This window comes from Acomys minous (genome assembly GCF_964271855.1).
Source record: "Acomys minous genome assembly, chromosome: 3".
Classification (NCBI taxonomy): domain Eukaryota; kingdom Metazoa; phylum Chordata; class Mammalia; order Rodentia; family Muridae; genus Acomys; species Acomys minous.
Window position 1 is genome coordinate 77,796,111 of NC_140485.1, and position 26,389 is coordinate 77,822,499.

Consider the following 26,389-nt stretch of genomic DNA (forward strand, 5'->3'; position numbering starts at 1 on the left):
TTACATATACAAATGCTCTGCCTGCATGTACACCTTCACACCAGAAGAGGGCCATCAGATCACACTATAGATGGTTGTGAGCCACCATGTGGTTGCTGGGAATTGAACTCATGACCCCTGGAAGAGCCCTCAGTGCTCTTAACCTCTGAGCCATCTCACCAGCCTCTCCACTGAGCATCTTGCTGGACCTAAAATACTTCTTGATATTATGGACACACAGTGAAACCCTGAAGAGAAGCAAGGGAACAATTCACTCTGGAGGGCTGTCGTCTCTCAAGAGGGAAGGTAAAGAAAGGCTGGGATGGGTGCCAACAGCTGAAGCCGTGCAGCGTTTCTTTCCTTCAAAGTATGGCTGGTGCAGCTGCACTGTGCTAGTAGTTACTTTTCCTGCTGAGGTGACAAAAATGCAGTTTAAGGGAGGAAGGGGTTGTTTTCAGCTCACAGTTCAACAAGACAGTCCATCATGGCAAGAAGACATGAGAGTGGAAGGCCAGGCAACTGGTCCCAGATGTCCATGCTCAGGAAGCAGAGAGCGATGGATGCTTATGCCACCTCCATTCAAGGTGAGCTCTCTCCTCAGGTAGAGCTTTCTGGAAACACCCTCAAAGACACACCCAGAGGAGTGTTTCCATGGTGATTCTTAGTCCCGGTAAGTTGACAATGAAGATCCACCAGCAAACAGTGTCATTTTTTCCTCATTTGTTTCATAAAGAAAATCACAGCCAGGCATGGTAGTACAGGCCTTTAATCCCAGCACTTGAGAGGCAGAGGCAGGCGGATCGCTGTAAATTCAAGGCCAGCCTGGTCTACAAAGCAAGTCCAGGACAGTCAAGACTACACAGAGAAACCCTGTCTCGAAAAACCCAAAAACAAAAAAACAAAAACAAAATCAATTAAATTCAAACGAATAAACTTGAAACATTATATATATATATTTTTTGTTGTTGTTTTTGTTGTTTATGTAAATTTTAAAGATTTTCATATGTATATGTGTTTTGCGTGCATATGTCTGTGCACTACAAGCCTGCATGGTGCCTGTAGAGGACAGAAGAGGACATTGAGTCGCTTGGACCTAGAGCTAGAGATGATCTGAGCACCATGTAGGTGCTGGGAATGGGACCAGCGTCCCCTGGAAGAGCAGCCAGGGTTCTTAGCTCTGTCTCTCCAACCTCTAAAGATTTTCTAAGGGAATTACTTATTTATTTAGTATGAGTGCTCTATCTGCATGTACACCTGCAGGCCAGAATCAGATCCCAGTATGGATGGTTGTGAGCCACAATGTGGTTGCTGGGACTTGAACTCAGGACCTCCGGAGGAGCAGTTAGTGCTCTTAACCCCTGAGCCATCTCTCCAGCCACTTGTGTGTTTTCTTTTTCTTCAGTGCTAAAGATCTAACTCAGGCACTGGGTGTGGTGGTGCATGCCTTATCCCAGCACTCGGGAGGCAGACGCAATTGGATTGTTGTGAGTTTGAGGCCAGCCTGGTCTACAAAGTGAGCCTAGGACAGCCAAAGATACACAGAGAAACCCTGTCTTGAAAAGCCAAAAAAAAAAAAAGAGAGCTAACTCTGGATGCTATGCACATTTGGCAAGTCCTCTACCACTGAGCCCAACCTGAAGTTTAATTTGTTTTGGGTTTTTTTGTTTTTGTTTTTCTCAAGACAGGGTTTCTCTGTGTAAGCCTGGTTGTCCTAGACTCGCTTTGTAGACCAGGCTGGCCTCAAAGTCACAGAGATCTGCTTGCCTTTGCCTCCTAGAGTGTTGGGATTACAGGGGTGTGCCACTGTGCCCAGCTTTGAAGTGTAATTCTTAGGGGAGCACTGATGGATGGCTCTTTTCTTTTACATCAATAAGTAAGACATGACTGTAACAAAAAAGACAAAGTCAAACTATCCACAACGTCAGTGCTGTACTCATAACACTCTGCGTGTATGGTAGCTAGGGCCAGCACCAAACTCATGATGTGGCTGAAGGGAACTCTGAACTTCGTGTCCTCCTGTCTCTGTGTCACAAGTGCTGGGGTCCCAGGTGTGTGCCACCATACCAGAGGTGACATATTTTAAAATGGAATCTCTAGTAACCGTTTCCCATTATTAGGTTAGATAATCAACAAAACAATAAACCAAGCTCTGCTTTACCACATATGCAAATTTTATGGTGTAAATAAATATGGCCAAATCAAATGACAAATGTTACTCTTGGAAACAAACTGTGCCGTGGTATATATACTCTCTCATCACATTCCACCAGTGAGGTATTTATTACATGCATATAGGCCATCGCAAATGCTCAGACAATGGTAAAATGTAATAAAATCAGGAAATGAAGAGTTAACTTTTCAGCATATTTTCTTCCACTTAAATGGCTGTATAATTTAATGTTTGTTTGGGGTTTTTTTGTTGTTGTTGTTTTGTTTTGTTGTTGTTTTTTTGGTTTTTCCAGACAGGGTTTCTCTGTGTAGCCTTGGCTGTCCTGTACTTGCTTTGTAGACCAGGCTGGCCTGGAACTAACAGCAATCTGCCTGCCTCTGCCTCCTGAGTGCTGGGATTAAAAGTGTGTGCCACCACGCAATTTGATGTCTTAAATAGCTGTATTTAGCCAATTTGTAAAACTTCCTAAAAACTTAACAGCTGGCTCTGTCTCTAGCACACCACTGGCTTGTCTTACTACTGAATTGGTAGAGTCCTTTCAAGTGTATGCTAGTTGGGCACTACCCAATAGCACCCTCTGGGATAATGAAAATATCTACCCTGTGATTTCAAATCACCTCATACAACATCCAGCAGCCACCCTGACTGAGCAAGGGAGCATCTGAAGCCCAGCTGGTGCGGCGGGGGAGCGGATGCTGACATTTTACTTAGTTTAACTAAGTTCAAAGTGAAATAACTGCGTAGGGCTGATGGCTGCTATCTGGAGGACTGGGACCTACTAGACACAGAACTGACTCTCCCCTGCGTAGTTGAATAATATTTGGGACGCTGTGTGGTGGTGGCCCACGCCTTTAATCCCCACGCTCAGGAGGCGAAGGCAGATGTATATCTGAGTTTGAGGACAGTCAGGGCTACAGAGAGAAACCGTGTCTCAGAAACAAAACAAAATTGGGGCAATATGAAAAAAGCATTACCGTATTGTGAAACTATATGCTCACAATAGCTAAAAAGCAGGCTGTAGAAGCATCCTGGGCTTGTGGCACTCAGGACTCAGCGTGTGTGCCCTCCACCCTGCCATCACCATGCAGGCCAACATTAGCCAGTGGGCGGGGCCACTGAGCCTGCAGCATGTACAGGTGGACAAGCCGGGCAAAGTGCTGATGCCCACCCAGGTTACAAATAGGCCTAGTGGTCTTTCATTGTACGGTCTTAATCCAAGAAAACTCTACACCCTGGTCCTCACAGCCCCTGATGCTCCTAGCAAGAGGACCCCAAAATCAGGGACAGTGACATCAGCAGTGGAATGGTCCTCTCAGATGAGGTGGGCTCTGGGCCTCCCCGTGGCACGGGCCTCCACCATTACATCTGGCTGGTGTACAGGACAAGCCACTGAACTGTGCCGAGCAGATCCCCAGCAAGATGGCTGGAGACCACTGCAAGTTCGAGGTGGCGGCCTTATGCAAGAAATATCACCTGGGAGCCCCAGTGGCCCAGCACGTGCTACGAGGCCGAGTGGGATGACTATGTGCCCAAACTGTACGGGAGCAGCTGTCTGGGAAGTAGGGGCCCTGCAGAGGCCAGCAGTCCTGGGGGCCCACCCAAGCGCAGTATTGTGGAGTCCTGCGAGGCGGGCCATTTCTCCCCTTCCTTCCCACCCCTCACAGGGAGTACTGAGGCATGGGAAGATAGATCTTTTAGGGTGAGTTTTCCGCTGCCCATCCTTAGATTCTAGACAATCACATCCCGTCTGTGTTTGGTCAAGCGCTTGGTATTCTGATGGAGTCAAAGTGTCGATTTAAGAACAGCAACTCTGAAAAAGACAACATTCTGCCAAAACCAGGTCCACAGGAAGAGGGTCTGTAGGTGGATTAACAAGGACACTCGGTCCAGAACTAGGCAGTGGCATCTTTTGAGATGTGTTTAGGAGACAACCCAAGGCTCCCGCCTCAGCTAAGCCCAGACAGTTCAGCTTGCTCAGGTGGCTGCACAGGTGTTGATGCCTGGTCACTCTTTTAAAGAACGGAGCTACTGTCCAGATGCCTTGCCACGGAGAGACTCTAAGCTCCCTGCTTCTCAGTGGTGTGAGCAAAGGTCACTAGAGGTGCTGGGTGTGTTAATCCTGTTCATCATCAAATAGAAATAAAGGCACTGGATTCAGATTTAAAAAAACCAATTAAATAAAAAATAATAGCAGGCTGTAGTCAGAATGCCTGGGTTGAAATATGTCCTTCCTTTTAAAGTGCTAATACTGAGGCTGCACACACTTCACACGATAGTGATAAAGAGTAAATGAAACAATGTGTGTGGAACGCTAGTGCTGCGTCTAGCTGCTCTGTGAACGGTCAGTAACTGGAGCTACACAGTTCTGGCTTCCATGTTGAGTCTGCTCAACGAGCAGGTCCGTGCATTCATCCCTCAGCCTCACCAGAGAAGCTGCGTCTTGGAGCAGACAGCAATTGACAAGGAGACCCGCAACTGATCAACGAGCAGACAAGGAGACACTTTGTCCAGCTCAGCCCTAGATGGGAATTTCCCTATCACACCCTTCACCTGGGGCCTCATGGACCTGTGCAAGACTGAGAGCCAGAGGGAAGCAGCATTTCCCAAGCATGACAAGGGGGACGCAATACGAACCCACAGAGACTGTCATCGTGGTCACAAGACCTGCACAAGCACGAGCCATACAAAACCCCAGCACAGAGAAGGAGTAGTGGGCACAAACCAAACCCCTCCCCCAGCCGGAAAGCTATTCATAACTGACACCACCTGCTGGGAGAAGGAAAATCCCTTTTCTTCAGTGCAGTGACTGGGCCTGTCAACCACTCTCAGGGGCAGGTCTCCTTGCTTAGTTTGTTTTTTATTCTTAGTTTTAGAAAGGGAAAGAGAGAAATAGACCATGAAGTCGAGTGAGTAGGGAGTTGGGCGAAGGGAATGAATAGGATCAAAATATATTGTATGAAATTCTTACTGTATAGCTCATGGGTTTGAAAACTGGATAAAACTTCAGTGTTGAGTCCGTTATTAACAATCTAAGTAATCCTTTAACCAGAATTTCCCTAAGTGGGCAAAATCATCTGTCACTCTGACTCTCCCCTCCCAACCGGACCCTTCTCATGGCTTTAAAACTGGCCTGGCTGTAGGAGAGACCCATGAGTGACACCACATGTGGCACTGGGGAGATGGCAGGTTGTCAAGCAGGAACCGTGGGAGCGGTCGGCACGCCACGACTCAACTCCCCCACACCGCGGCGGTTGGGAACGGCCCAGCCAAGTGGGACTACCGAGACTGACCTTTGCCGGGAGCCCATCCTGGCAATCCCGGAGCGGAAGTCCGCCTGCTTGGCCTCCGGTGGGACCTGCTCAGAGGAATGGCGTCTCCGGGTGAGGCGTTGCGCATGGCTCAACAGTGGGGTCCCTCGGCCGACCCGCCTAGGGGAGCGGGGTGACGCCCGCGGGAGGCTGGTCTGGAGCACACGGGCGCCGGTCAGGCGCTGTTCCCCTCCCCTACGGGGCAAGGGCATGGGCTCGGGCTCAGGCTTGGGAGCTTTGGTGTTGATGGTGCGACAGGGCTGCGGGCTGGCAAAGTCCTGGCGACCTGAACGAGCTGGCGAATCCCGATGACCAGAAGGGTTGGTGGGCGGTTGTGCAGCGCGTGGCTACCGGTCCCCACGAGGCCCAGCGCGACTGTGGCAGCGTGGAGCCGGTGCCAGGCTTCCTTCCTTCATTCGCATGGACCTGGCGGCCTAGGGCCTGTCCCGGAGCCACCCTTGGCATCATGAAAGCTTTTGACCATGTCGCTGGACTTTCTTTAGGTTCTAGGTTCTTCTTCCCTGGCAGGGACAGAGACTCACAGGTCTTTCACAGGCCCCCGAAGTGATACTTGTAACTGACCACGCAGTCATTGTGAGACCAGGTGCAAGGGACTTAACCCCTCCACACCTTAGTTTCTCACCTGGCATCAGCTTCCTAAGAGTTGTGTTAAGTGGTATTTCTCTCCTTGCTATTAACAGTGCCGGGCAAAGTACAATGCCTGGTAGATTTTGAGTGGACACGGTAGGGTGAATAGGGTGAAATCTTAGTGTAGTCTTTATGAAAATGACTATTTGGGTGTTTATCTTGTTTCCGCTAGTCGGTGAGTAGTTGGGATCCCAGAAGTAACTCACCATGGGAGCACAGTGAACAAAGCTTGCCCTTTCACTATTTGATCTGTTGGTAAAGTGGAACGTGTACTGAAACTGTCTGGAGCTGGAGTCTCACTTATGTGTCTTAGGGCAGGAGCCGGTACCTACTTAAGAACCTTAGCTTTGTTGTTTTTTGTTTTGTTTTGTTTTTCTTTCTTTACATAGGGAGCTACGGAGATGGCTCAGTGCAACTTGAGGATCTGAGTGCAAATGTTAGCACAGGGTGTGGCTGGCTACAGTATGTGCATGTAGCCGCAGCATTGGAGGGCAGAGACCAGCAGATCCCAAAAGGTAGCCATCTAGTCTAGCCAAAATGGTTCTGGCTCATTGAAAAGGCCCTGTCTCAAGGCAATAAGGAGAAAACAAGAGAGGAAGCCATCCAGTGTTTACTCTGACCCCGGCATGCGTGTGCACTGGCACACACTTACGTGAATGCACCTCAATACAAACACACGAAATAGGTAGGGTCTTACTACGTAGCTGGGGCTCACCTCATATTCACCATCTTGTTTCTGCTCTCCCGGTCCTGGGGGTGACAGGTACAAGCTAGCATACAGGGAGGGCTAGCTTCCGTTTCTTGTAAAACAGAGAATGCCCACCTCGTTTGCATATTGGAAGGATTTAATAGTTAGGGAGGTACATGCAAAGAATTCAGCATAATTTGGGCCTACCCATCAACTTAAGTGTTCAAGTGTTAGCCAGAAAAGTTGCTACCGTGCTTAACTTGAGTTGGGACGATTCAGATTCTGGCACAGAGGCTCTGTCAGGGGAATTTACAATTTAGCATGGTCACTCACGACATCAAAGTACATGAAATACCTGATTGCCCACTGGTCATTGGGCATTTTGCCCAAGTGCCTTAATGCCTCTTTCTCTACATCCTCCTATCCATTAGTAAATCCGATAGCTTTTAACTTCAGATTGTATAGCAAGACTGGACACGTAGCACCTCCACTTTTGTCATTTTTTTAATTAATTAATTATTTATTTATTTTTAATGTTCGCCTGCAGGCCAGAAGAAGGCACCAGATCACATGATAGATGGTTGTGAGCCACCAAGTGGTTGCTGGGAATTGAACTCAGGAGCTCTGGAAGCGCAGCCAGTGCTCCTAACCTCTGAGCCATCTCTCTAGCCCCCATTTTAATTAAGTGAAGTGTGAACTGGGTTTGAGTCAAAGTTTGACCATGTGTAAGCTACTGTAGTTGTTAGTTTTCTTCTTTCTAAAGTAATGCCTTAATGGGTTCTAATTTAAATTAAACCAGGGCTATAGGCAAAGGATTTAGGACCATTGATGTAGCTTGTAATTGATTTTTAATCCTTTTAACTTGGGTGACAGACAATTCAGTTCTGCCCCAGGCTACCCACCTGTGATGTCATTGCCTACCTACCCAGGGCTGTGTAAAAGACAGACCCACCTCTCGCCCTCCCTCTCACATCTCCCCCTCCCCCTCTCCCCTCTCTTTCCCCCACCTCTCTCTTCTCTTTTTCTCTTCCTCTGTCTCTGTTTCTCTCTGGGGTGCCCCTCCCCCTTCCTTCTCTCCCCATGATTATATAATAAAATTCTCCATATAATATGTTGCCTGACAACTTATTTTTAATTAATAAATTGATGCTATATTAAAAGTTGGGCTCCCAAACTTAGTGCATCATTTATGCTGTTGCCTTAAGGCTCATAGTGCGGCTGCGTGAGATGGTGCACCCCTTAGTCCCAGCACTTGGGAAGCAGAGGTGGGAAGATCTGTGAGTTCAAGGCCAGCCTGGCCCACATACTGAGTTCCAGGCCAGAACGGGTGACATAAAGAGGCTCTGTCTGCAAGGGGGTGGGGCTAATTACAGTGTGTACTACCTGTTGTCCAGGATCTCAGTTTCATACATTTTGTCTAATTTTGTAGTTACTGGTAGAAGGGGTAAAGTCGATGCCTTCAATCTTGTTGTGGTCAGTGTCTTTACACTCACGTCAGTGCTTATGCTCATGTTCTCCCCCCCCCCACACACACACCCCCGTGTGTGTGTGTGTGTGTGTGTGTGTGTGTGTGTGTGTGTGTATGTCTGTGTTAAAAATCTCCCATTTGTGCCAATAGGTCAAGGTGTGTGTGTGTGTGTGTGAGAGAGAGAGAGAGAGAGAGAGAGAGAGAGAGAGAGAGAGAGAGAGAGAGACAGACAGACAGAGAGACAGACAGAGAGACAGACAGAGACAGAGACAGAGAGAGGTGGAGGTGCGCACGCACACTTCTTGGTTTTCTAGCATGATATATATACTCTACCATGGGCTAGAATGTGTCGTCAGTATTATTTGTTGAGAGCTCTGTATGTGCCCGGTACATGAGTTATGTTCATGAATCTGTGTTGTCAGAAACATTTCCCTGTAACAGAGGAAGAAACAAGACCTAGAAGAGGTTAATTACAGAGGGTACCAGTGAGTCTGAATGTAGAGGTGACAAACTGCTTCCCATGGTCACATCTGTGCAGAAGCTTGTGTTGTACACGAGAGCTTATTGAAGCACAACCACAGCCATCCACATCCACTGCATCGACGGCTGCACCTGCGCCCTCACACTGTGCACAGTGGTTTCCAGACCATCCAGCCCCAAACCCTGACGTACTGACTGACCTCTGTAGTCTGCGTGCAGCTTCTTCAGATTGTTCCCTGACCATCGTCTCTCGTTTCTGTCAAGTGTTTTCTGCCTGTGTGTGTCTTTTCCTTGTGGTCCTGTGATCCTCAAAGGAAATTATTTCAGCCTGAAAGTAAGATTACAGGCATCAGTGAATTCACCTGAGCTTTTCTGTGAGAAGGGGGTTATGTGGCCCACCTCACTAGACCATTGATAGAGTACAGTAAAACCAGATTGTGCCACAGAGGACCCCTTCACAGGGCAGCTGGAGTTACCAGTTTTATATTGAGGGTTTTTGTTTGTTATTTGTTTATTTGTTTGTTTTTTGGTTTTTCGAGACAGGGTCTCTCTGTGTTAGGCTTGGCTGTCCTGGACTTCCTTTGTAGACCAGGCTGGCCTTGGACTCACAGCAATCTGCCTGCCTCTGCCTCCTGAGTGCTTGGATTAAAGGCGTGCGCCACCATGCCTGGCTACACTTTGTTTTTTGTTTTGTTTTGTTTTTTAAGAGTGAAATTGCCCTTCCAGGCAGTGGTAGTGCATACCTTCAATCCCAAGACTCAGGAAGGCAGAGGCAGGTGGAGCTCTGTGAGTCTGAGGCCGGCTTGGTCTACAAAGTGAGTACAGGACACCCAGGACTACACAGAAAAACCTTGTCTTAAAAAAAAAAAAAAAGAATCAAAGTGCTCTGTGAAGGGGCACTTGTCCTGCGTTCAATTCACAATACTGCAACAATCTCAAAAAGGAAGGCCATTTTAAAATGATAAGAACCCGTTTTTAAAAACAACCTATGAAAATAGCAAAGACATCCAGGGCAGGGTGGCACACCCCTTCAATTCCAAGACACAGGTGGCAGAAGCAGTGGATCTCTAAATCTGAGGCCAGCCGGGTCTACAAAGAGAGTTCCAGGATGCCCAGGCCACACAGAGAATCCCTGATTGACTTTAAAAACCAAAAAGGAAGAAAACAGCAAAGCTGCAACAGGTACACTTGAGCAGGGCAGTCAGTGGCCAGAAAGGCCAACTGTGAGAAGCCTTCCAAAGGATTGATCTCCTTGTGTCACAATGGTGTATTTGTTACAATGCTTATCTGACATGCTCTTACTATAAAGTGATCAACTGTATTAAATAATTACAATAAATAAACATTCTTAAATATGTTTAGGAAACCTGGACACAGTGTATTTGCTATGCTGGGCTCACTGACTGACAGAACCAGCCAAGACCACGGGTCCTTTTTTTTTTTTTTTTTTTTTAACCTTTTCTGTCCATGAGGTCATGAGGCAAGTGCAGCTGAGACTTCATGAGCAGACAGAGATGACAATTCAGAAAGATGATGCTTCCCTTCTTGTCCCTTTGTTGAGGGCAGAAATGTCTCCCGCAAGCCCCCAGTAGGTTCCCCCTCATGTTCCTGTGGCTGGGCCCAGCTTCACCAGTGCTTCCTGCACCTGCTGGGGTGACAGCCACTGTATGCAGGTGCACAGCCAAGCAGAGGGAGAACTGGACCAAAGCCAGGCTTCTGCTTCCTGAAAGACCTGAGGGCAGTGGGTGCAGGCTCCCTTGCACCCACTTTTTTTTTAAAAAGACGGGGTCTCTAAACATAGCCCTGGCTGTCTGGACTAACTTCATAGCCCAGGCTGGCCTCCAACTCAGAGATCCACCTGCCTCTGCCTCCCGAGTGCTGGGACTAACAGCACTTGCCACCAGTGCCCAGCAAATGATTGGAAAGTTTTAACTATTGTCTCCATAGTGATAAGGACCAAGTTCTGGTACCCATACATGTGAGGCAAGCGCTTCAGCAGTACACTGAACTTTTTAGCATCCTAAACTTTTCGAATTCAAAAATACTTTGTCTTTTATCATCTCAGGGCCTCTCAGAAGTGGCTACAAATGCTCTCTAATTGTCCTGCAGGATTAAGGTCTTAGTGATGTCCATTTTCCTCTTCAGGTGCCAGAAATAATAGGCGTTATCTGTGCCCGGCTGTCAATAATCACGCTGCCTAGTGTCCGGCAACAAATCATAAGTACTGTGAGTTTGCTTCTCTCCAGTCCTAAGCACACAGACATAGTGCTCAGCCACCTCCTATGCCATCCAGTGCCTTATGACAGGTAATAGAACCCTGTACAGCGTCTGTATCAAACTGCGCCCACAGCCCCCCTCTGAGTACAGGGACACATGGCTGCTAATGAGGAGTCTGTAGAGGAGTTTGATTCAGATAGGTCCCTAAAGGACAAGTGGACTGGATTCCTCAAAAAAGTTAAAGTAATGAAAAAAAGAAAGGAGCCAACTGGTGAAAAGCAACAAAACAGTACAACCCAGTACAGTGTAAGACTTTGGTTGGTTCTGGGATAGAAACAAAAGCTGTAAATGAAAGCGGTATCTGTGAGGGTTGAGATAGTGTCTTACTATGCACCTGGCTTGCCACGAATTCATTCTGTAGACAAGGCTGTTCTGAAATTCACATAAGTGCTGGGATTATAGGCATGTTGCCAACATGCCTGGCTTCAGTAGATTCTTAAATTAATATGATTTACTTATGTGTAAAGGAATACTGTTTATGCAGCAGGATATCCCAGCTGTGAGAAGACAGAGACTGAACCATGCACGTATTTTCAGCACTTGGGAGGCTGAGGCAGGAGGATGGAGAGTTCAAGGCAAGCCTGGCCTACACAGCGAGAGCCTGTCATGTAGATAGAGATAGACAGCTAGCTACTAAAGTTGTTTAGGGGCAAAATCTATGATGCTGACATCTCACTTGCAGAATGCATTCAAGCATGATTTTGCCCCAAATAAATAAATGCATCCATAAAAAAGAAAGTCTAAGAGGCTGCTTCCTTGTAGGAGTTCGATGGGGAGAACTTTTAAGGATCTTCAGTCACATACTGCTGAGTTCCTATCAATGAGTTTTCAAGCCTCTGTTTTAATACCTTCATGCTGGAGAACTTATTGTGGCCTGAGCTGGCCATTCCTTATTTTTCTGTGTTGGGACTTTTCCTTAAAGGCAAGGGTACATCCCTGTCCTTCCCCATCCCCGCCCCCCTCTGTTCTGAGAAGCGGTTCACAACACTCCTCCCTCCTCTACATAGCAGGTGTGACAATAGTAAAGAGAGGACTATTGTCCCTCCTTACCACACCTCTGTTCTGGATTAGCCAGAGTAACCAGGAAGCCACATGCACTGGGTTACTTATGCAGTGGGATCCCTCCGGTTAGACGTTAGGTAAGGTGCTACGAGGAGTGGAGGTCACAGCTGCTTTGGCACACACAGAGAGAAGAAGTCAGGAGCCTGCTGCCCTGCATCTTAGATCGCCTACATGAGACCGATGAGAGGATCGTTTTGTTGGCCATCCAGACACTCCTGCAGCTTGTCAGGATGCTGGACTCCACCACCTTGGCTGCCATGATGCAGACTCTGCTCTCCTTGTTTGGTGATGTAAGATCATGACAGGAAAGCTTCTTCCCTAGGGGGTGGGTACCTACCAGCAAGAAGATATTGAAACAGTAATAGGCCATTTTATTTTACTTAGAGGATGGAATGTTTTATTTATAGAGGCCTTTTAGATCTTCTCCCTCAAGATCCTTCCAGATACCCTGTGATGCCCTGATTTCCTCAACTGATATTATCTGTTTTTCAGACTTGAAAAATCTTAAGACATAGCTGGGTGGTGGTGGTGAACACTTTTATCCCTATAGTTGGGAGGCACAGGCAAAGGCAGGCCTTGCTGAGTTCAAGGCCAGACTGGTCCCGGACAGCCTGGGTTACACAGTGAAACCCTGTCTCAAAAAACAAACCAACCAACCAACAAACAACAACAAAACAAAAAATCTTGAGTCACTTACCAAGGCATTTCCTTGCTCAGTAGGAGGGGAAAGAGTTTGTATAGGACAAGAAACAAGAAAAGAAATGAGTCAAAATGATGGACTGAACTTGTGTCCTTGTCCCAATCACGAAGATTTTAAAAAGAAACACACAGGGTACAAGGCAGGCATCCTCAGTGTCTGCTAAAGCTAGGGTGTGTGAGGGATTAGCAGCAGTATTGGATACAAGGCAGGCATCCTCAGTGTCTGCTAAAACTGGGGATGTGTGAGGGATTAGCAGCAGTATTGGGTACAGGCAGGCATCCTCAGTGTCTGCTAAAGCTAGGGTGTGTGAAGGATTAGCAGCAGTATTGGGTATAGGCTTCTTCAGTCACAGGTGGGACTTACCCATTTCTTGTTTGTAGAGTTCAGAGAAAAGAGAACCAAGCACAGGTCTTGCTGTCTCCCTATAGAGGTCATTTCTTGTCCTCAACTCCATGCAGTTGCGTGGGTTCATGTTAAGACTGGTGTCCCGCAATCCCTGGGGTTCTTACAAGCTACTGTGAGCAAGTTCAGTGAGCTGTTTCCTTGTGACCATTCCATCTCAGGTGGGACGGGATGTTCACCATAACTCCGTGACTCTTTTTGGAGCCTCCATCAAGTCTGTGAAGAGCACGGAAAAGAAGAGTGTGGAAACCCAAGTCCTGGAAAGCCAGGTCCCATTGCTTCTCTTCTCTCAGAATGAGGACAGTGACATTGCTGAGGTAATGTCAGTTTCTTTTCAGCCGTGAATAACTCACAGTTTAGATCCAGCCCTGCAAAGAAGAATTTATAACTCTGAGGACACAAGACTTTGCAGTCACATTCTTGTTCCTTACATCCTCTGGCACAGAACTGCATTTCATTATCTCCCTGAGTAAATTGTGGGAAATCCAACTCTCAATTGCTGTGTAGCAAAATATGGCCTTTGTGGGGAAGAACTGTGTGTTTTCAACAACTCTGTGTTAGTGACAAACATGTTCTCGTCTTTCAAGGACTCCCCATGGCCTTGAGACATGTAACCTGCTGGAGTTAAGGGAGAGAGAGTAATCTCTGTGGACTATCTGGAGCCTTTATCTCTCCTCAGCTTTCCAAGGGCTTTGCTGTAAGAAGTGTGGCTTTCACTTAAGCCACTGAATACTAACTGGTCTGTTTAGGCTGCGCCTAGCACTGTAGCTGTGGTCTCAGCTGTGTGGGAGGCTCAAGGCCAGTGAGGACAACTTATTAAGATCTTGTTTCCAAATCCAAAAGTAAGACTGGCAAGATGACTCAGTAGGTAAAGGTTCTTCCTGCCAGGCCTGACGTGTGGAGTTTGATTCCTGGAACCCACAGGTGGAAAGAGAGGAACTGATTCCTGAAAACACACATAGAGACAGGGAGACAGACAAACGGACACATAGAGTCTACAAGCTTGTTCAGTCCACTGTGCTAACTGATGACCAGATATATAGTACCAGGGGGGAAAAGTTCAGACCACGAGGATTCTGGAAGAATTTTGGAGTTTGGTCTTTGTGGCCCCCATTGCTTCACAAAAATAAAAGTCAAATTTAAAAGCTTAGAAACAGCCAGTGGTAGTGGTGCACGTCTTTAATCCCAGAATTCTGGAGACAGAGGCAGGTGCGTCTTTGTGAGTTCGAGGCCCTAAGTGAGTTCCAGGAAACATTTCAGACTGTATAGTAAAGTATAGCTCAGACTTTGTCAACCAGGCAATGGGAAAGCATGTCTTTGGAGTATCAGGTTCACAGAGGTATTGATGTGAACCTGCCATCACTTGGCAATCAGGAAAATCCCAGAGCTGCCAAGGGCTGGCTTAGTTTCCTACAAACATGAACAACTTCTGGCTAAGTTGAGCTCTTGGGAGGGAGTCTGAGCATTACGATATAACCAATGCTACCTTAGCTCTAAGAAATGACATAAACGAATCACACACCTGTTCCCACCTGAAGCCCCCAAAGACCTGTCATCTTAAACTCTCATTGTCCCTCCAGTAAGCGCTTCCCTTCCTTTCCCTTCCCCACTTCTTTCTTTTCTTTCATGTCTCTATTGTGCTTTGGTTTGTTTTGGGATAGGGTGTCTGTCTGGTTGGGATAGGGTGTCTGTCTGGTTGGGATAGGGTGTCTGGTTGGGATAGGGTGTCTGGTTGGGATAGGGTGTCTGGTTGGGATAGGGTGTCTGGTTGGGATAGGGTGTCTGGTTGGGATAGGGTGTCTGGTTGGGATAGGGTGTCTGGTTGGGATAGGGTGTCTGGTTGGGGTAGGGTGTCTGGTTGGATTAGGGTGTCTGGTTGGGTTAGGGTCTCTGGTTGGGATAGGGTCTCTGGTAGCTGAAGCTGGTCTCAAACTCACTATGTAACCAAGGCTGGGTGGACCTGAATGCTTGATGCTGGATGGACTGCATTGTCTTGCCTCTGCCTCAAAAGTACTGGGTTTACAGGTGTGTGTCATTAGTGCTTGGCTTGAGTGTGTGTGTGGGGGGGGGCAGTCTCACTATGGAGGCCAACCTGGCCTTGAACTTTCTTCCTCTTGCCTTTTGCTCCCAACTCTTGGGATTACTGTTGGGTGCTACCACACCCAGTTTATATTTTCACATTTTAAGTATTATGTTGTGTAAATCTTTCAGCAAATTTACTTAACATTGTACTTCTGAGAGTTTTTTATTTTATTTATTGTATATGAGTACTTTATCATCAGATCACATTATAGATGGTTGTGAGCCACCATGTGGTTGCTGGGAACTGAACTCAGGACCTCTAGAAGAGCAGACAGTGCTCTTAACCACTGAGCCATCTCTCCAGCCCACTTATGAGATTTTTATTGTACGGCTGTGGATCATTTATTGTCAGTATTACATGGGGTTTCATTATTTAAACTAAAGTTTACCCCCTTCTCCTATTCTAGGACAGTTTTCTGTTTTCCTGACTATAGTACAGTAGTGAGCACGTCAGTGAACGCATGTGAGACTTTGAGGAAATGAAAACCTAGTGTGGAATATCTGGATATCGTTAATTTTACTACACAGCTACAAATTGTTACGCAAAGTAAATGAGCGAATTCTTAATCTCATAAATCCCCAAAGGGTTTTTTCTGTTGCTTTTTTGAGAGAAAGTCTATGTAGCTCCAGATGACCTAGAACTGGCTATGTAGACCAGGCTGGCCTCTAAGTCAGAGATCTGCTCATTTGCCTTAGCCTACTCAGTGCTGCAATTAAACGTGTGCACCACCATACCTGGTCTTTTTTTTTGTTTTGTTTTTTGTTTGGTTTTCTGAGACAGGGATTCTCTGTGTAGGCTTGGCAGTCCTGGACTTGCTCCGTAGACCAGGCTGGCCACAAACTCAGAGATCCACCTGCCTCTGCCTCCCAGTTCTGGGATTAAAAGTGTGAGTCACCACGCATGGCTCATACCTGGTCTTAAAAGAGTATTTTTGGCTCAAAAACCTAGTGGACTGAGATAAGCAGTTCTGAGTGCTTTGCTGGCATTCTGGGGGTGATGACCAGAGCAGAGGCACACTTGCTCAGGGGAATCCTGTCTAGAGCATGGGCTGTATCTTTTGTACCTCACCTGGGTACCACATCCGCTAGTTCTCACTTTTCCAGAGACCAGTGGTTTCTACATCCTTTTTAGCACCTTGCAGGCCCATGGATCCTTCCAGCTCCTCAGGAGGAAGTCAGAAGTCTAGTTCATTCCCTTTCCTCAGCTCACCCAGAGTAATTCTGAAGGTATCAGCCTTTGTGTCAGTTTTACAAAGGAAAATTCACCTCAGGTAAAAAATGTTTGAAAATGCTGAGCTCTGATACTCTTTTCCTTCACAACAGGAGAGCAGACGAGTCCTAAGTCTTTGTGCCTGGTTCCTGAAGTGGAAGCTGCCCCCAGAAGTGTACTGCAAAGATCCCTTCTACATCAAACCCAATGAAGCTGGAAGGGTCTGCAGATTCTTTGTTATGTGACAATAGTGGCTTCGGTTGTCAGATACCTTTTAATGGAGACACTTGCCATGCAGGAAACATTTCCCATCCTGTCCTCTTCAGTTCAGTAGTTGCCCTCCATGAACTGTTTAAGAGGTAGATCTTTTTCCTGTAGTTCCCTCGATTACTCATTATGTGTGTTTGCACACACATTGAGTGTGCCACAGTGTGCAAGTAGAAGTCAGTGAACAGCTTTCGAGAGTCAGTTCTACCTTGTGAGGCAGGCTCTCTTTCATTCCTGCTCATGTGAGTCTCTGGTCTCCACCTCCCATTTCACTGTAGGATTCTGGGGTTTCCCATCTGCATTTGGTTTTGTGGGCTTCAGGGATCAAACTTGACTCCTCAGGCTAGCATGGCAAGCTCTTTTACCACTGAGCCATTTCACTAGCCAACAAAGACACTACTAACACACTTCTTCACATATGCAAAAAGCTGATGGTAAGGTGTGGTGGCACATACCCATAATCGCAGCATTGGGAGGTGGAGGCAGGAGGCTTTGTGTGAGCTTGAGGGCAAGCTGAGCTGGAGAGTAAGACCTTGTCTCAAAATAGTAATAACCCAAGGACTTACAAACCAGAGGCCCCCACTAATTGCATCAGAAACTATATGGTCAGGCTTACAATGTCCAGGCAAAAAATTTTACTTGGGCTAGTCTTGGTGGTGCACACCTTTAATCCCAGCACTTAGGAGGCAGAGGCAGTGAGTTCAAGGTCAAGCTGATCTACACAGTGAGTTTCAGGCCAGCCAGAGCTCTATAGTGAGACTTCATCTGAAAAACAGAAACAACAAAAAGTCCCTGTGTGCTGAACTGAAATAATGGTGCCTTGTCTCCATGTTGGTAGGCCTTTGTTTGATACAGTGGATTGTTTTATCTCCTCTCTGAGCATGATAATAAGGCCTATGCAAGGACTGCCACAGCGTGTGAGTTTACCAAGAAGAGGGCAGCATGTCACTAGCCCTGAGCCCCCGAGAGCATCTTGTCCTCACAAACCCAGCAGAGCCTACATGGCTCCCAACAGGGTCAGCCTTGATCCAGAGAAGCTCTAGAAGCCCATGCTTAGGTTTCTAGAAATGGGTGGAGTAGAGCCACCTCTGCGACTCTCTAGGAACCTTCCACATAGGTGAAAGCCAGATGCTCTCTTCTCATCAAGCTTGTAGGGCTAGGAAACAAACCATAGTGCCTTTGCCTGTCGTCTTCCTGACTTTCAGGTCTCTGAACTTCAGCCATTACATATAACAGATGCATTACAGATGCATTAATGGCAATGTGGTGTTCCCAATGGGTAAAAGTGCAAATTATCCATGTTAAATTGTAAGCTCTATGAGAAACAGTTCTTATCTCCCCTTCCTGGTCATAAGGTGTTTGTCCTTCCGAGAGGCTTTGGAAAGTGTACTTACTCATCCACAGAGCAAAGTACATCCTCTGTGTAGGAGGCCACAGCAACCCAGGTTTAAAATGTTCAGTTTGGAATCTTCAAACTATTAAGGGGAAACTAAAATAGAAACTCCAAGTGGAAAATAATGTGTGCCAAAAAGGAAGCTTGCAGAGTCCTCGGAACATGGCCGACTAGGCAGGAGAAGGCAGGGAAGTTGAAGCTCAGGGTGGTTAGAATTGGGAAGACTAAGAGAGGGACAGAGAAGCCCAGGTGACATACAGGTGCCACAGAGAGGTGTGCAAATGGGCGTTCTGAAGACTTAACCTTACAGGAGCTTGCTATCGTGACAAAGCAGCCACTGTGGCGTTGACTGTAGTCATCCAGACAGTGCTGTACTCACCGGCTACTTTATTGCTCTATATACTGTTTCCCATCAACACAGGGAGAAAAATGCAAGGGGAAAATAAACATCCTAGACCAAATACTAATGTGTTCCAAGGAGTCAACACTTCCCATCAGAAGAACAGCTGCCCTGTTTATAGGTAAAAGAAAAGCCTTTCACTTGTGAAGTCGCTGTTAGCCTGTAGCCTCCCGTTGGTTGAGTGCGTGCAGCCCCTCTCTCTGCATGTACAGAATGTATTTCAAGTATATTAACCTCCAGAGCCCTCTCTTGCCCCTCACCCGCTCCCATTGATCCCTTTCTTCCCAAACAGCCTCTCTTCTACTTTGATGTCTTTTATTTTGGTGACTCCTTGAATTTAATTAGGGTTACTATGGGAGCATGGGTAAAGGGTTATTTACAGGAGCCTGGGTAACTTACTCATGACTACACCGAGGGAACGTTGCTTCCTTCATTTTACCACCTGTAACAACCATTAACTGTAGGTGTAGGACCTCACAACCCCTTTCCCCAGAAACTGCCTAGAAACCCTTAAGGGTGTGCAGGTCTTCATAAGTCCTAGTGACAGGACAGCGGTCTTGTGCGGATCTCATGCAGGCCACAAGTTCATAAGCACAATGGCTGGAAGACATAGTCACCTGGTGCGTTCTTTCACCCCCTCCTCTGCAGGGTTAGCTTAGGCCAGGAGGAGGAGACAGATGCTCAGTTAGGGCTGAGTCCTCAACACTGTCAGTACTTTGGCCACTATGAGCTTCTCAGTAACTGATGCCTACAGAGAGAATCTGACCAAAGCTGAAAGCAGCACTCATCTGTATACATAAACATATTTATCAGGCAATTTGATGGTCACACCATGACTAACAAAGCAAAAACAATGCCTTCTCTGCTAGGGCCTGACCTCCCCAGGCACAAGCTTACAGCATCAGGCATGATTTTTTTTAAATGTAGGTGACCCCGGAAACACTTCGAAGGAAGAAGGAACCATGTTATTGAGCAATAACTATTAGGCCCCTGGGGATATTTTTTTAAATATTTAACACTGTTTAGTGAGTGTGTGTATGCTTATATATGCACATGTGCTCACATATAGGTGCCATGGCAGATATGTGGAGGTCAGAGAATGTGTGGGAGTTAGCTCTTCTTCCACTGTGTGGGTTCTGGGAATTGAACTCAGGTTGTCAGGCTCCTGAGCAAGCACATTAGCCCATATGATGTTGCTGGCTCTTCTTTTCCTCCTCCTCCCCCTCCTCTTCTTCTTTGTTATTTACTTTTTGAAACAAGTTTTTACTGTGTAGCCCTGGGTGGCCTGAAACTGGTATGGGCACCAGGCTTGCCTAGAACTCAGACAGATGCACCTGCTGCTGCCCCCTGAGTGCTCAGGTTAAAGATGTGCACTACCACTCTGGGCTCTGCTTAGCCTCTCACGCAGCTCACTGTGTACCCTGGGCTGACTTGGAGCTCATGGCCTTTCTCATGCCTGAGCTCCCAAGTGCAGGGGTCACAGGCATGAGCCAGGATGCCTGCCTGGGATTCATTGTGCTGAACATGTTTGTCAAAAGGCTAACTCTGCCACCTGCTTAAGTATTAAATGACAAAAATGAAAACCTTTTAGTTCCTTGAAGTCTGAAACTGGCTGTCTTGTGTTCAGGGCTCTTATCAAAGTATACGGATCCCAGGGAGCTCACGATGCAGGGTACTGAGTGGATAGAGAACCGTAAGTACTGACAGTGTTGCGTGGGGAACGCACTGATTTGGAAGGTGTCTGATTCTGCACCAACAGAGTCTGGCAAGTAAACTCTGGGTTATGCAGCAATAACAACACAAGTGACTGCAATTCAATTAAATTACAGTCTTATCTAAGTGTAAGATGCCTGAGGTCAGAGTGTGATCCTGTTTGTCTGGAAACAGCTTTAATGACTGTCCTAGGGGAAAGCCCTAAACGTGATCAGCAAGTAAAACATTATAGAAATCTATTTTAACAAAGAGTGATGATGCCTCACACATACCTCAGAGACAGCAGGCTGGCTAAGCAGCTGTGCTGTAGAGGGCAGGACTTGGCACGAAGATGCTTTAGTCATCTAAGGCAACCATCAGAGGTCGGTTTCCAGAACTGTCAGTGAGTGAAACTGTGTAACTGTGCTGTTCTGCAGGTTGAGTGCTACCTAAGAATCATGGTGTAAGTCTGGAGCTATAGCTTAGTTGTAGAATGTTTACCCAGCATGCACTTGAGCTCCAGGTTCAATCAAAGCTCCGGAGGGAAAGGTAGTTATAGTTAGAAAAGGTAAAGAAATGCAAGTGCTCCCTCTCACAATCCAAAGTCACTACTTTCATAACCAAATTAAAAATCTAAACAATTGGCTTTTTTAATTTAAGTTTTTATTTACTTAGCATGTGTATGGCAGGAAGAGAACAAACTCCAAGAGTGAGTGAGTGCTTCTTTGTCCTCAGCCATGTGGGGTCTGGGGATTGAAGTCAGCTTGTCAGGCTCGGCAGCAAGTGCCTTCACTTACTGAGTCATCTTGCAGGACTACTTTTCACCACTTTTTTTTTTTTTTAATTTTTCCAAACAGGGTCTCTCGGTTAGCCTTGGCTGTCCCAGACTCACTCTGTAGACCATGCTGGCCTCGAATTTAAAAGATCCTGTCTGCCTCTGCCTCCTAAGTGCTGGGATTAAAGGCTTGCGCCACCACATCCAGCTCAATTCACTACTTTTTAAAAACACAGTAATTATTGAAACATGTAGGGAATAAAGCCAATATAAGGAATACAATGATAATTTTCTTAATATTAATTTTATGTCTATGAGTGTTCTGCCTGAAGGTATGTGTACTACGTGCATGCCTGGTGCCTGCAGAGGTCAGAAGAGGACATCAACATCTTCTGGAAGTGGAGTTACACTTGGGTGTAAGCCAATATGTGGGTGCTGGGAACTGAATCCAAGTCTCTGCAAGAGCAGCAAATGCTCTCAGCCACTGAGCTGTCTTTCTACCCTGATCATGCCACTTCTCACTAAAGTCTATCATTTCTTCATCAATGTTAAAACATTCTATAAGAACAGCAGCAAACCAGCCAGGGTTGATAGCTATTTGGGAGACTAAGGTAGGGAGATTGTGAGTTGGAGGCCTAACTGGGCTACAAAATGAAATCTTGTTTCAAAAGAGGGGGGGGGGGGAGAAAGGAAAGAAAGTCATGTAAACTATTCTATTCTGATTTTATTTCTTACCTAAAAATCCCAGGGGAACAAAAGTTCTATTTACACACAGCTGTGACTCAGGCAATAATGAACTATAATTCCATCAGACAAAGCATTTATCCCTGAACCCAGGAAGTAGAGGCAGGAGGATCAAGGTCACGCCAAGACCCCTGTCTCCAAAAAATGGACATTTTGAGGATATGGTTCCATTTGAACAACAGTATTTGAAGCAAAAACAATGAATAGAAAAATGATCAGGAAGACATACCTTTTGTTTCCAGATAAGGCTGTTCTGTATAGCCCTGGCCATCCTGGAAATTGACTTGTATACCAGACTGGCCTTGAATTCAGAGATCTGCCTGCCTCTGACTCCACCAAATGTTGGGATTAAAGCCCTGTGCCACCACCACCTTACTGAAAGACACACTTTCAAAATAACAGCAGTTATCTCTAGGTGGTAAAATCATATATGGCTTATGTTCTCCTGGTGCTCACATGTATGATCTAAGTTTCCTATATAACAAACGTGTGTTTCTTTTGGTATAAGAAAACATAAAAGCTACACTTTAAAGTGGGCATGGTAGTTTGCATTTTGTCTCGCTACATGGTGGGTTAAGGCACAGGGATGGCTATTCAAATTCAGCCCGGGCAACACAGGAGAGCCTGTCTCAAAACAAGACAAAACCAAGACATTACAAGTTGAAAGATACAGCAGCTGGAGAGATAGCTCAGAGGTTAAGAGCACTGCTTGTTCTTCCAGAGGTCCTGGGTTCAATTCCCAGCAACCATCTGATGCCCTCTTCTGTCATCCAGATGTACTGGAAGACAGAACACTCACATACATAAATAAATCTTTATTTTTTATTTTTTAAAGATTTGTTTGCTTATTATGTATACCTGCAGGCCAGAAGAGGACACCAGATCTCATAGATGGCAGTAAGCCACCATGTGGTTGATGGGAATTGAACTCAGGACATCTGGAAGAGTAGACAATACTCCTAACTGCTGAGCCATCTTTCAGCCCCACAGCTAAATAAATCTTTTTTTTTTAATTGAAAAATATTAGCCAGGCACTCTAGTATATTCCTTTAATGCTAGCATTTGGGAGGCAGAGGTAGGTGGATCTTTGTGAGTTCAAGGCCAGCCTCATCTACATAATAAATTCCAGGACAGCCAAAGCTACATAGTGAGTCCCTGTCTCAAAAAACAAACAAACAAACAAACAAAAAAAACAAAACCTACAAAGGAATAATGACTTAAGAGTTAATGATTTTTAGAGTAAGATAAGAGGTTAACATTAAGCTGGATTGTGGTGGCACACACTTTTAATGCCAGCACTTGGGAGGCAGAGGCAGGTGGATCTCTTGAGTTTGAGATCAGCTTGAGGCCAGGCTGGTTGACAGAGCAAGTTCCAGGACAGCCAGAATACACAGAGAAACCCTGTCTTGAAAAAGAAACAACAAAACAAAGAACAAAAATAAACAAAAAAAAAAAAAAAAAAAAAAAAACAGGCCTGGTGGCCCACGCCTTTAATCCTGGCACCAGGGAGGCAGAGGCAGACATATCTTCGTGAGATTGAGGCCAGCCTGGTCTACTAAGGGAGTCCAGGACAGCCAAGGCTACACAGAGAAACCCTGTCTTGAAATACCAAAAAGAAAAAGAGAAAGAAAAAAACAGAAAGAAAAAAGAGGTTAACATTAGACATAAGAGAAAAAAAATAGTGATTTAAGAGTTACCTTTTTAGGATAAGGCAAGAAGTGAAAAGGTTAACATTAGATAAAGGTGGGCAGACCCAGATATTTTTGATTTTAGGCAGACTACTTAAAATATGGTTATTGCAAAGAGATGAAATACTCAGCAAGTCAGAAAACAGTGGGTTTTACAGGTCAAATCTGGAATCAATTCAACAACCTCCAACTTTGATGAACTTTCCACAGCCTAGGAAAACACTGCCTTTTGAGCGCAGCTCCTCTGCTTTGTTGGTTTCTTGGGGTCTAGAGTGGCACTCAGTTCTAGAAACCTCCAGTCATGCTTTTCTTGCCTTGCAGAACTGAGAGCATGGCTGCAGGACCCTGAGCCCTCTTTGTGCCTACTCGCCTCCCAGGCTCTGTTCCGAATCCAGAGGGTGGGGTCTGAGTCACAATCAAGAGTTTCCTGGCTGAGGAAGCTCTTGGGCTGTCTTTATACGTAGAAAGCACACACATGACAGAGGTAAGAGCAAGCCCTTTCAGAAACCACACAAGTGACAAGCACATTCGCATGGAACTGAGTGATTAGGCCGCTGATATTTTACTATTTTATACAACTGATGTTTTTGGTTTGTTTGGGTTTTTTTTTTTTCCTCTGTTTTCCAAGACAGGGTTTTTCCATGTAGCCCTAGCTGTCCTGGAACTAGCTCTGTATAGGCGGCTAACAACCATCTATAATGAGATATGGTATCCTCTTCTGATGTGCAGGTGCATATGGAGGCAGAACACAGTGTATGTAATAAATAAATAATTTTAAAAACCGAATATCCTCAAATATTGAAATCAGAAGAGTGTTTGAGCCAGCTTTGCGGGTGTACTGCTTCGACTCTAGCATTAAGGAGGCAGTAGCACAGAGAGCCAGAACATGGATTGCATCCCTTAGTCCAGAGCACAGATGGCATCCCTTACTCAAATCAGGGTCATTGCCCAGTGAACTAGTTATGGCTTCTACGCACATGCAGCCAAGGAAGACAACGCTGGTGTAAGGCCGTTCCTATCAGGGCTGGGGTGTAGCAGAGAACACGTGTCAGATCTGGTGTTCAGTCTTCAGCACTGTGAAAATACATATAAATACATCTATTATATAATATCCTATAGTTGTTTATAGGGAAATTATTGTCCCCTACTGTTCTAACAGAAATAATGACACAAATATAGAAAGGGGGAAATCTCAGGGATGGGTGATTTAGAAAGAAATCAAGGATCCAGAAAAGATGCTGTTTTAGTCACTGTCCTATTGCTCTGAAGAGACATCATGACCAAGGCAATTCTTACAAAAGAAAGCTCCCACACACATACACACCCCTGCGGAGACAGAGTCTCTCTGTGTAGCCTTGGCTGACCTAGACTTATTTTGTAAACCAGGCTGGCCTCGAACTCACATCGATTCACCTGCCTCTGCCTCCTGAGTGCTGGGATTGAAGGTGTGCGCTACCACGCTCAGCTTGAAAGAAAGCATTCAATTGGGGCTGTGCTTTGTTGAATCCATTATCATGGTAGCATACAGGCAGGCGCTCGAGCATCACAGCCTAATGTGTAGGCCAAGAGGAAGAGAGCCTAGGCCTGGCATAGGCTTTTGAAAGCTCAAAATCTATTCCCAAGTGGCATCCTTCCTCCATCAAGGCCACGCCTACTCTAACAAAACCACATCTTCTAATCCTTCTAATTCTTTCAAATAGTATCACTCCCTGGTGACTAAACACTCAAATACATGAGCCTATGGAGGCCGTTCTCCACTCAAACTGCTACAGATATCCATCTGTGAACTACACTAAACAGTAAAAGGTAAAACAATGCAGAACATATATAAAACAGGCCCAGTTCATTGTATATCTCTGGTTGCTAAGGACTCTAATTTTCAGAAGTCTTGCCACCGCAGACTACATTAGAAGACCACACAAGTGCAGCCAACTCTACTCTCTACTTTGTAACACGATGAAGCTCCTCCCATACTTCAAACAGATCACATATGCATCGACTGATAGGACACATTTCAGGCCTTTTTCTTACCAACCAATACAAAAAAAAACTTTTTAAAAAAATTTCTGCATTAATAGTATATTGGCTATTTCTAGGACAAAACTTGATGCATCAAGGACAGAATACTAAAAGGGAGAGGAATTTGTAGGGAGCTTCAAATACCATCGCCTGAAAACTAAAAAAATCTACAAGAAAGTCCTCAGACCATTCTCCTGTAATTACCTTGGTGACTTCTAAAGAGCTTTTGGGTTACATTACTGCCCAGATACATCATTTCAGCAACTGCCTTCAGAGGGTTACAGGGCCTGATCAACCACTCCCATTGCATTTTACTGAAGTATTAGATGAAACAATTTTGTTTTCCAAATACTTTTTTTTTTCCTTTTGGTTTTTGGAGACAGGATTTCTGGGTGTAGCCTTGCAGGTCCTGGACTCACCATGTAGACCAGGCTGGCCTTGAACTCATAAAGAGCCACCTCCCTTCTGCCTCCTGAGTGCTGGGATTAAAGGTGTGCACCACTATGCCGGGTGCTTCAAATACTTTTTAAGCCACAGACCAAAACTTCCACAGTAATAATCTGCTTTAGAGTTTAAATGAAGTAGTGAGGCCTCCACTTTCTGCAAGCACACTTTATGAAACAACACTATAGCTAGCCTTGTCCCTTTGCTTGAAGGCCCATCCTAGTTAAAAAATTTCTAAACTCTTTGCCTATGTTATTGGGTGCTGTGTAGCTATTTCCTCTGACTGAATTAAATCATTCTCTCCTGGAATGAGGCTCATAAGACTCAGGGAACAAACAAAACTTAGAAGGCTCAGGTTCAGAAACTTACAGGACTCACAAGATCCCTTCCTAATACACACACACACACACACACACACACACACACACACACACACACACACACACACACAGAGTTCCAAACTAGGATGCAGTGCTCAGAAACGGCCGGAAAA

At 45.8% G+C, this 26,389-nt stretch overlaps 3 protein-coding genes across 8 annotated transcripts in view; 2 read left to right on the forward strand and 1 right to left on the reverse strand.

The window, feature by feature from the left end:
* The window catches only part of MROH8 (maestro heat like repeat family member 8), a 68,502-nt gene extending 61,674 nt beyond the window's left edge, over positions 1-6,828 (reverse strand). For 2 of the 6 annotated variants that reach the window (XM_084775654.1, XM_084775652.1), the window contains exon 1: positions 5,440-6,826. In XM_084775654.1, the coding sequence (XP_084631780.1) occupies positions 5,440-5,669 (230 nt within the window). In that variant the 5' untranslated portion in view covers positions 5,670-6,826. Of the gene's footprint in view, positions 1-5,439 lie in introns of all 6 variants that reach the window. The other 4 variants (XM_084775653.1, XM_084775656.1, XM_084775655.1 and 1 more) reach the window with 3 other exon arrangements.
* The window catches only part of LOC311593799 (protein MROH8-like), a gene marked incomplete at its 5' end in the record, with an annotated part of 117,439 nt that extends 105,238 nt beyond the window's left edge, over positions 1-12,201 (forward strand). Inside the window, one exon of the mRNA XM_084775217.1 lies at positions 10,887-12,201. Within this exon, the coding sequence (XP_084631343.1) occupies positions 10,887-11,051 (165 nt within the window). The 3' untranslated portion in view covers positions 11,052-12,201. The remainder of the gene's footprint in view (positions 1-10,886) is intronic.
* On the forward strand, positions 11,115-24,501 carry LOC311593801 (maestro heat-like repeat-containing protein family member 7; the record flags this gene model as incomplete). Its single annotated transcript, XM_084775218.1, has 7 exons — positions 11,115-11,201; positions 12,206-12,370; positions 13,344-13,499; positions 16,588-16,710; positions 18,556-18,655; positions 20,162-20,227; positions 23,755-24,501. The coding sequence occupies 7 exons, from the start codon at positions 11,115-11,117 to the stop codon at positions 23,895-23,897; spliced, it is 840 nt and encodes a 279-aa protein (XP_084631344.1). The 3' UTR covers positions 23,898-24,501.
* Positions 24,502-26,389: the final 1,888 nt, after the last annotated feature.